This window comes from Salvelinus alpinus, chromosome 18 (genome assembly GCF_045679555.1).
Source record: "Salvelinus alpinus chromosome 18, SLU_Salpinus.1, whole genome shotgun sequence".
Classification (NCBI taxonomy): domain Eukaryota; kingdom Metazoa; phylum Chordata; class Actinopteri; order Salmoniformes; family Salmonidae; genus Salvelinus; species Salvelinus alpinus.
Window position 1 is genome coordinate 4,795,689 of NC_092103.1, and position 11,463 is coordinate 4,807,151.

General features: G+C 43.4%; 1 protein-coding gene across 1 annotated transcript; it reads right to left on the minus strand.

The window, feature by feature from the left end:
* Window positions 1–3,350: 3,350 nt before the first annotated feature.
* Window positions 3,351–10,840, minus strand: LOC139543570 (AN1-type zinc finger protein 5-like). Its single transcript, XM_071349764.1, has 6 exons — window positions 10,695–10,840; window positions 5,932–6,104; window positions 5,704–5,797; window positions 5,427–5,524; window positions 5,154–5,282; window positions 3,351–4,983 (listed from the first exon to the last, which is right to left on the minus strand). The coding sequence occupies exons 2-6, from the start codon at window positions 6,083–6,085 to the stop codon at window positions 4,835–4,837; spliced, it is 624 nt and encodes a 207-aa protein (XP_071205865.1). The 5' UTR covers window positions 6,086–6,104; window positions 10,695–10,840; the 3' UTR covers window positions 3,351–4,834.
* Window positions 10,841–11,463: the final 623 nt, after the last annotated feature.

Below are 11,463 nucleotides of genomic sequence, written 5' to 3' on the forward strand. Positions count from 1 at the left end.
CAAGAAAGTAGAACTCTCTGTTTACATCACATACACTATCAAGCATTTCACACACATTATTTATATACTGACTGTTAGCACTTCGTGGTCTATAGCAAGACCCCAAAAGAATAGGCTTTAGATGAGGCAAGTGAACCTACAACCACAACACTTCAATAACACTTGACATGAGATATCCTGTAAGCATTACAGGGATGTGGTTCTGAATATATATACACAAACACATTCCCCATAAGCATTACTGTATCTTCTATATATGTTATATCTTTGTATTGATTGCTACAAAGGAATTATCTAAGTGAATCTCAGAAATGTCTAATATATTAATGTTATCTGATGTTAGCAAGTTATTGATTTCATGAACCTTGTTTCTAAGGCTACATATATTGTCAATATGGGCTATTTTCAGCCCTTTCCTGGGTAGCATACCAGTGATAGACATAACATGGAAAAGAGCAAAAAATAAAACATGCAGCAGTCGATTAATCAGTTGGTGTTGGTAAGTGTGTTCGTGTGCTGCGGGGTTGAAGCTACGAACCCATAGGCTTGGCTCCCTCATCCATTCCAGGCTTTTGGGAGGGAGGACAATGAGCCTGTCATAGCAGATGTAAGCAATGTCACCAAGTGCTCTGGCAGCTTTCATGGCTGGGATAAGTTCTTTCCTCTTCTGGCGCACAGCTGCAGGATAGTCCTCGTTGAGGAAGATGTACGTTCCTCTCGAGTTCTTGGCACTTTCCAGAACAGCTGTCTTGTCCTTGAACCTCAGGAACTTGACCACTATCGACCTGGGCCTGTCACCTGGGCTGGTGATGGGTTTTCCAGTCCTGTGGGTGCGCTCCACCTCAAATCTTCCTGTGATCCATCTTCAGTTTCTTCGAGATAATTTCCCTCACTTTGTCCTCAGACTCCATCCAGGTCTCATGTGGAGATTCTGCAATTCCTTCCCCAACAATGTTGTTCCACCTTGATTGTCCCTCAAGAATCTGATTTCTCAGTCATTGTAATCATGGATTCACATACAGAACTGATTTCCTCTCTCAATGACTTACAGATTGCTGTCACCTTGCAGTTTTGTTTAAACTCATCGAGCTGACCTTGGGAGAACTGCAAACTGTTCTTCAGGTCCTGTACCCCTCAGGTAGTTGATTATTTTATTAGTTGAATCCACCAGTATTTGGACAACACTTGAAGACATTTTCTTGTTGTAACAACTGGTTGTAGAACTACACTGCTCAAAAAAATAAAGGGAACACTTAAACAACACAATGTAACTCCAAGTCAATCACACTTCTGTGAAATCAAACTGTCCACTTAGGAAGCAACACTGATTGACAATAAATTTCACATGCTGTTGTGCAAATGGAATAGACAAAAGGTGGAAATTATAGGCAATTAGCAACACACCCCCAATAAAGGAGTGGTTCTGCAGGTGGTGACCACAGACCACTTCTCAGTTCCTATGCTTCCTGGCTGATGTTTTGGTCACTTTTGAATGCTGGCGGTGCTTTCACTCTAGTGGTAGCATGAGACGGAGTCTACAACCCACACAAGTGGCTCAGGTAGTGCAGCTCATCCAGGATGGCACATCAATGCGAGCTGTGGCAAGAAGGTTTGCTGTGTCTGTCAGCGTAGTGTCCAGAGCATGGAGGCGCTACCAGGAGACAGACCAGTACATCAGGAGACGTGGAGGAGGCCGTAGGAGGGCAACAACCCAGCAGCAGGAACGCTACCTCCGCCTTTGTGCAAGGAGGAGCAGGTGGAGCACTGCCAGAGCCCTGCAAAATGACCTCCAGCAGGCCACAAATGTGCATGTGTCTGCTCAAACGGTCAGAAACAGACTCCATGAGGGTAGTATGAGGGCCCGACATCCACAGGTGGGGGTTGTGCTTACAGCCCAACACCGTGCAGGACGTTTGGCATTTGCCAGAGAACACCAAGAATGACAAATTCGCCACTGGCGCACTGTGCTCTTCACAGATGAAAGCAGGTTCACACTGAGCACATGAGCACATGTGACAGACGTGACAGAGTCTGGAGACGCCGTGGAGAACGTTCTGCTGCCTGCAACATCCTCCAGCATGACCGGTTTGGCGGTGGGTCAGTCATGGTGTGGGGTGGCATTTCTTTGGGGGGCCGCACAGCCCTCCATGTGCTCGCCAGAGGTAGCCTGACTGCCATTAGGTACCGAGATGAGATCCTCAGACCCCTTGTGAGACCATATGCTGGTGCGGTTGGCCCTGGGTTCCTCCTAATGCAAGACAATGCTAGACCTCATGTGGCTGGAGTGTGTCAGCAGTTCCTGCAAGAGGAAGGCATTGATGCTATGGACTGGCCCGCCCGTTCCCCAGACCTGAATCCAATTGAGCACACCTGGGACATGTCTCGCTCCATCCACCAACGCCACGTTGCACCACAGACTGTCCAGGAGTTGGCAGATGCTTTAGTCCAGGTCTGGGGGGGAGATCCCTCAGGAGACCATCCGCCACCTCATCAGGAGCATGCCCAGGCGTTGTAGGGAGGTCATACAGGCACGTGGAGGCCACACACACGACTGAGCCTCATTTTGACTTGTTTTAAGGACATTACATCAAAGTTGGATCAGCCTGTAGTGTGGTTTTCCACTTTAATTTTGAGTGTGACTCCAAATCCAGACCTCCATGGGTTGATGAATTTGATTTCCATTGATCATTTTTGTGTGATTTTGTTGTCAGCACATTCAACTATGTAAAGAAAAAAGTATTTAAAAAGAATATTTCATTCATTCAGATCTAGGATGTGTTATTTTAGTGTTCCCTTTATTTTTTTGAGCAGTGTATTTTTGTTCGTTTAAAAATATAATTCACCGGTGATAGACACCACGGTCCTCAACGGTACTCCCACTGGCTTTGGTATTTGTCATGGTAGCAACGTAGGGTACGCTGTTACTCCTCGCAGTTCCAGAAAGGGCAGGTCACAAGGAAGATTGAAACAGCAGGGATCTAGACAGACACAAACCCGGGACAATCCGCTATCCCAGCTACAAGGGATAATCGCGTCGCAGGCTGCATTCAAGTCAAGAAAACCCCACTAGCTTGATAGGCAGCTAGCCCAGCTGCTATGCCAAGCAGCTCCTTGTTTGGCAGGATCCCTGGACAGATAGTTGCGGAGACCGCTGCTGACGCCAACCGCATCGCGGGACCCCAAAAAACAAGGTAGCTAGCTAGTAACAACTTTTTCAATAGAACAGTTGATACTCAAAACAAACCGAGCTTTCCCTCATTCAACAGGAAGTTAAAAAAACACCCTGCGTTCTGTTAGACAGGTAACTCTCAAGCCACGATGAGTTAAATAAATTGCCACAGAGTACATGATTCTATATCTCTGTACATAATTTTTATTTACATGGTACAATTTTTCTGTAATGTTGGGTAACAAGATTATATGTGCGGTACATAAATATAAAGATGGTTTGTACAAACTTGCATAACTAAAAAGGGTTCAAATGAAAAGGTGAAATCTCACAGCCCTACCGAGAGACTAGAGCTGAGCAGCCAGACACACAAAAAAAGAGTCCACTGGATCAGTTCTGACTACTGAGGAACACAAGTACTTGCACACACAATACTCAGCCACCATCCATCCATCCAGGAAATGGCATACATTAGACATGTGTTTAATACAGCATGTGATTCGCACTACACAATATAAATCAGAAATATATCACACATTTTCTGGGAAATATTGATCAAAAGATTAGTGGACCTAACCCTTCCAACCTCAGCAATCTGGTTAATTTAGGCTATTTGTCATTGATACAACAACCCAAGCAAAACATCCCATATCCTCAAAAAAGATCACAGAATGGGCATCAGCACTGTCACATGACAACAGTTTGGGGTCACATGACCCGATCTCAATTGCAGGAAGTGAACGGTCTTCCGCCAGTCTCCCATCCAGCCAGACAAAGGCAGCGCCAAGTTTCCCCTTCAAATACACATTACATCACAGCATCAGACCTAAATACTTTTTAGAAAACCCATCTTTAACGGATACAAGTAAACCTAAGCAATGGTTTTTAGTGCAGCACACATTGCAGGAAGAATGAACCAGTGGAGCAGGCTTGTATGACTACACTGATATTCTGTTTGATTCAGATGAATCTGATGAGAACCTATAGGGCTGGAACAGAACACATCCATCCTCCAAGTGTCAGTGCCGCTTTCACCATTCATACCGGATGATCATTTCATAAGCATCTTGAACAGGTTGTTCTTTAGGTGATAAAAAAAATAAAAGACTTCATTTGTTAAAGTCATTCTTCACATCTGATCTCACAATAGAGAATGTGCTTGGGGGTCTCCCCTGAATTGAGGCCCCATACAGCACAGAAACAAACATGTCTGGTAGTACATATAAATGGACTGATCCGGTCGGGGCTGTAACAGTCTCATAGGCTACAACGTCCTCCCTCTCCTCCAAAAATCTCATAAATACAGAGAGTCAAAGTAGTAAACTCATGACAACCACAACACATCAGACTGCCTACTTGACAACAATCAGATTCCCAAAAAACACTAAGAATTAAGCCAAGTCCAGGCGTCCCTGGAAAAGAGTGTCCTAGTCTGCTGAATATTTTTTTGAGATTCTTTTGGTTCTTCTTTTGTCATAATTTTTTTCTAAAATCGTAAGCTCAGACAGACAAAAAAACTGAAGAAAATGTGATCGTTCATGCACTGCAGACAACTGGATTCCCCCATACTGTAAAAAAAACTAGTCCTTTAGAACGCAGGTCAAGTGCGAGTCCTTTTCTTTTGCCAATCACTCCAAGTGTTCAAGGTCAAAGTGAGAGAAGGTCTTATATTCTCTGGATCTTGTCGGCCACCACCACAGGGTTCTCCTTGCGGATCTTGGCGGCAGCATCGGCTTTGTAGTCATACGGGCAGTTGTGCTTGTCTGAATAACGGTGGAGTCCACAGAACAGGTTCCCACAGCGGCAGTCAAAACCTGACAGAGCAAAAAGGCACAGTGAGTCAATCACACTAATAGACCCAGCTCATATCACCTCTGCAGTGTATCCTATACTCAATCATAGAGAGCCACATAAGCCACAGTCTTGACTGAGGTCTGACTGAATAAGCAACAATGTTATTCAGTACTGGATTGTTTGTCCTCACCTGTAAGGCCAACCTTCTTGCGGCACATGAAGCACCTGTTCTTTTTCGGTTTGGCGGGGTCGGGTGATTTGGATTCGTCACTGCCGGCAGCACTGGGAGGGGAAGCTGAGGCGGTGGGCTGAGTGACCACTGGAAAGACCAGAAAAATAAGACCTCAAAACAACACAGAGCCCAGAGACTATTCACAACCACCTCCCATCACAGGCCTGTAACCACTCACGTGACCCCCCCCCCAAATGAAGCACTGAACACCCATATGAATCAGACACGCACCAGGTTCTGCAAGCTCTGCTTTAGGCGACGCTCCTTCCTCTTCACAGGAAATGCTCATCTCGGTCATCTGTTGGGTAACAGGAAGAGCTGCTGCCCCACTACAGTGAGAGAAAGAGAACAGGTGCTATAGGCTAAAGAAATCCTCCACTTCATACTAGCCATCTCATTCAGATGTAATGATATAACAAACGTGGTGCAAGAGAAGTGAGTCATTTGGTGAGACTTGGTCTTAAAGAATGGTTTCCATGGTCATCTCAGAGTAGCAACAGACCCTCACCTGGCAGCTTCAGCCTCAGCAGCATTATTCAAGGAGGCCTCAATTCTCTGGATGGTCGAGGTCTCCATTGTGGGGCTACTGGACACACTGCCACCTAAATGAGACAATACATGATCAGATTTACTAAGAAAAAATGCACTGACTGCAAAAACATGGAGTTGTAAGGCATCTGCTTCTCAAACAGATAAAGGTGAACAAAACCAATTATGGAGGAAAGGCAGATCTTACCCATTGCACTCAGGGGGCTCACTCCATTGTTCTGTCTGGTCAGGTGGTCCTTATAGCAGACAGAGCACATGCCACTGGTCCTGGGGTTTCCAAAGAAACCACAGCCGGTGGCACAAAGCATGGGCGCCTGGCTCTGATTGGTCTCCTGTGCCATCTCTGCTGATTGAATTGTCCTGGACATAATCAAAATAGAGACTCATTAGAAAATGGGAATACATATATATATATATATTTTTTTAAACAAGACTTTCAATATAAAACCCCGGTCAAAAGTTTTTTTTTTACTGGTTTAGAGTTTTGAAAATGCAGATTTCTGAACGCTAATGCGACCTCTGCCAATAGAAGATACTGAACCCACAACCCAAGAAGCAACATGACTACTCCAGCATTCTCAGAGCAGCATGGAGCTGCTTGCAGCATGGAGCTGCTTGCAGCATGGAGCTGCTTGCCTCCATAAATAAATAAAAAATCACTGCCACTTAATTCAGGTAACCATAGATATCCAACCATTGTCCCATTACGGCGTCAGAGCACAGCGTCGCCAGTGAGGCCATCTTCCTTTTGACTTTGAACTAAGACTACTACTAAGAGTACTACTACTACTAAGACTACGTTGGCAAACAACCTGAAAGGGTGCATGCACACTGCCACCTAGAGTCTTGTTTGAACAGGTATAAAGTAGTTGTGCTTGTCTGGAATCCTGCATCACAACTGATAATGGCGCTAACGTCGTTGAAATGGCCATGGCTGAACTGTTTCGGCCATAATCTCAATGTTACAAACAATTCTATTAAGCAGGAAAAGGCCAACACTGACAGAGTATTTGGTGTCCGTCGAGCTATCAATGGTGTGCTCTCCAAAAAGCTAGCCGAGAACAGAACTGCGTGATGAGCTCAGACTCAATCAACACTCCCCAATCACAGTCTATTAATTAGTGTTTTAAGATGGTCATATTATGGATCATTTAGCAATTAGATTTTAGGACCTCTTTGGGTATAAATAAAATATTGAATTTGGCCTACTACTATAGCCCAGAGAAATGCATTGAATGACACATTCATAAATGGCAAAATCATAAGAAACAAGGTTTAAGTGTTTAGCTTACATCTAGGAGATAAAAGAAAGTTCTAGACACAGACACACTGAACAAAAATATAAAACGCAACATGTAAAGTGTTGGTCCCTTGTTTCAAGATAATCCATCCACCTGACAGGTGTGGCATATCAAGAAGCTGATTAAACAGCATGATCATTACACAGGTGCACCTTTTGACAATTAAAAGCCACTCTAAAATGTGCAGTTGTGTCACAGCACAATGCCACCGATGTCTCAAGTTGAGGGAACGTACAAATGGAATGCTGACTGCAGGAATGTCAACCAGAGCTGTTGCCAGAGAATTGAATGTTCATTTCTCTACTATAAGCTGCCTCCAATGTCATTTCAGAGAATTTGGTAGTCCGCACCAGTGCGTCAATCGACTCTAGGTGGTTAAAGCCAGAAAAAGTTAACATGCTTGTCCTTGTCAGAAACCTTTTCGTAAGATATAGCTAAAATAAAAATAGGCAGAAGGGTTTTAGTCCCACTTATCGAAAGCGCTGCTGTGGGCGCTTATGCAATGCCCTTTGCTCAATTCAAGGCTATGAATAAACCCTTCGACAATAATATAAAAATTTGTTTATATGTTTAACTTGTACAAGTAACATGTACTGGAAGTGCTATTGACAGTAGCCTGGTGTAGGCCTATAGTATTGACTGTTTGGTTTGCAAGGAGGGATTTTCCAGCAGCAAAAAAATTGTAATTCCTAAAGCTTTGGTCAGGTGAAGGCCAGAAATGCATATGGTTTGCTTAAAACTTCTCATTCGATTAATCCATTTTGTAATAGATGGTTCTCGCTCTGTCAATATTACTGTACCATGTATTTATTTAGGCTATTCACAAACATAAAACTTTGAGAGACTCTGTTACTGGCTTCATAGATTCATTTGAAGGTTGATCATGAAAGAGTAGGCTATATGCTTAAGCCAACAAGTCACATTCAAATAGAATGACGATTGGGGGAAAAAGGGAACGTAAGAAGCCAGACAATGGAGTGTCCGCTGCAAAAGGCCCATGATTATCCGACATTGAAGAGGTGAGAGAAAATTTCTGACATTCTGCACAGCTTTTGGCAACATATACATTCATTAAAATAGACTATGGCAAAAAATAATAGGTAGGTCATTTGGCATGTTGCCTGTTGTGCGCTGCCCGACTCCAGCTGTGCCAGCCATGTTAAAACAAGCTAAACTAGAGTCTGTTAAAAATTTAACTTGCTTCCGTCACATCACGATGTCATCAAACATTGTTGATTTCCAATTACATCGTAGTATCGCCCAACCCTTATTAAGTAAGGGATGGCGATTTACCGCAATCTGTAGTTATGGAATGTTTCCTCGTGAGTATAATTTCCTTCAGTTAACTACTTAAAATGGTGAAAGTCCTCAATGGCGCTGCCCATGCTAAAGCAGGCTTTTGGGCACTAGGGCCCTCTAACTATGGGTTCAACTCAGCTCGCTCACAGAGGCTTTATTTGGAGACACATTAAAGTTCTCTAAAGCAGAGATTTGATAATCCCAGGGATTTAATAGCCTCGCTGTCTGTAGGTATTTTATTTTATTTTTTACAACATCCATTTCAGCACCATCTGTTAGTCACTCTTTGAGCACTATGTTTATCAGTTGGGGTTTAGATCTAGTTATAATTTAAACCTTGATAGCACCACTGGTGAGTTCATCACAGTAAATGTGTGGCTGCCTGCCTGGTTATCGTCAACAAGGTCAACAGACAAGACAGGGGTCTAAACAGATGGCGGGATGTGGAAACAGTGTTCAATCATTGGCAAGAAGCAACCAGTCCTTCTGGTTGCATCACTCACTATCACGTCCAGAGATGAACAGACTGGTGTGTGAACCTTTCCCCAACCCAGAGCGTTCTGATCAGCTACAAACAACTGGGATAGTGGTACAGTAAGACAGTCTTAAGGCAGGTTGATGAATACCCCAAATGAAGTAGCCAGTTTCCATTAGCTTAACCGTAGCCAACGAAAAGCAAGTGCTGAGGCACCTGTATCAGTCTTCTAGGAACCGAGGGGCGCCGCGCAGGGGGGAGATTCACAAGTCCATGCCACGCTTTCTAGCGAAATGCGTCAGAGGTTTCCCCCAGAAAGGCACTTCAATCGCCCCATCACGTGTATGCCTGCTGACTGCAGTGTTTTTTGCTGTCCCAAACTCGCTTGGACGGGGTATTAGCTTTCGCCTGTCACAAGGGTGCAATGTGACAGGCTGATCTCAAAGGCGCACTCACACGACCTCGCTACACTATTTATAGGCAACCCTGGAAGCCCCACTAACGTTTGGTTACGTCACCAAACCTTAACGCCTGCACAGTGAGACGGGTCCGTTCGTAATTTATTTCTACAGAAACGTGTGGAGGGCGCTCAAGGTTTGACTGAGATATGGTAAATGTTGCAATGTTAACATACAGGCTGCAATGCCACACACACGCCTTGAATTGTATTGACAAGAGCGGTGGCTTTGCCTTATATATATAACCCGTGTGTTGCTAGGTAGCTACATTATAAGCCAACAGTCCCATCCATCCCTTTTCAAAATCATATGTGCTGTCTGCAATACTGATGAGCCCCCCATTAATCAACTGACAATGTTATACAAAACTACAATGGATCTATCAATATCTATGTAATAAATCCCCCCCACAGACTGGCAAGCTAGCTGGGACAACAGTTCCGGGGAACGAGTCAGACGGTGCAGTACCAGTAGAGCTAGAGTAGAGGCCTCAACTGCTCTTTAAATCCACTGAGTCACGCTAGGCTACGTAGCTAGTGAAGATTGTAATTCCGACATCTAAGTAAGCCTAGCATCACTGTACTAGCAAACAACGTCGTGATAGCTGTTCAGCTAACTACAAATGATCATACAGCAGTAATTATTACTATGATCCAGCAAGATAACTAGTGAAATGTGGTTCATCCAAGTCACGCTGATTACCGTTAGCTAGCTAAGGTTAGCGCTTTGTCTTTTCCTTTTGTTCCTGTTTTGTCAATTCAACATGAACAAATGTAGTTCTTCCAATAATTGACGTATACCAACACATCTGTAGCGACCGTCAAATAAGACGAATGTCAATTTGAACAGACTTTAGGTACTTTAACCATGTAAAATATTCGAAGGTTGAGCAGGTGGCCTCGAGTTGATCCACATCACACTCAAGCTAGCTTAGCTAACCATCGACGACGAATACGGAATCAGATAGTTGCCGTTTTAGGTCGGCGCTGGCTCATGGGAAGCCTTTGGACGATAAGTCCTACTTGCTAACAATTGTTTTCCGCGGTGAAGTTAACCCTTCTATGTAATAAAAAATATATAAATAGTTTGACCCCCCCCCAAATAAACAGCTAGCTAACGTTAGCTAGCGTAACTTAACCCCTCATTTATTGGGGAAAAAGTAAATAACTGTATTTAGCTAGCCATGGACCCTTATTGTGTAATCGTAAAGTAATGAAACTAGGTTTAAATAGCTTTGACGGACCTGTATAACGTTAAAATACATCTTAAATTTGTTTAAAACTAGCTCATTAGCTACCGTTATCGATACCCTCTTTCAAAGACTCAGGCAGTAACGTTCGTTAAACATCAACAATACTTTGCTTTTCATAACGCGCAACCTAGTTGACAAGTATTTTTTTACGGGCGTTTAACTTACCTTCAGAACGAGTGTTTTTGCTCTGTTGGTTGTTCGCTGTACCAAAAGTCCTGGCAGACTCTCCGTTCCCCTTCCTGAGATACTAAGGGCTCCGTCTAAAAGTACGCCCGCTAGCGTAGCTACTGACTGTTTTCCGCTTTCTTTTTTTTCTTTTTTGGCCTTCTTTAGTACGAGTGGTAACATACGTCATGGAAAATAGCGACCCTCTGATTGGAAGACAGGAGTGTAGGGGGCACCTAGTTTCGGTCGCCGCTGATATGTAACCAGTATGCAACACATACGCGAAGTGTTACCTACCGGTACAATGTAACCATTTTGAATAATTATTGCGGATGTTTTGGAAAGCTGTGAATTTGATAAGTCAACACCCCAAACAAACAACTGTCATCATTCGTAGGCTTGGACATGGTGCCCCAACAACACACAACAGGAGTAAATTAAGTCACTTGAGTAATAACTTGTTTACTTTGCACAATAGCTTACTCGAACGCCAGTAAAAAGAAGTGGTCTTGGGTAGCAAAAAAAAAAGAAAAAAAAAAGAAAAAAAAAAGTGTCATCTATGCAGACTGAATACCACTCCTGTCATTGATCATTATTTTGAAATGTTGAACCAAAAAAATTAAAAGCACAGAAACATTACAATATTAAAGATAAGGGTTAAACAAATCAAATGGTACTCTGTTACACCTTGGCTCATCTGCATAGGAAGTTGTCAACTCTTTAGTACAATTGTGTGATCACATTTTGAGGTGATAAGCAAAAAAGTATA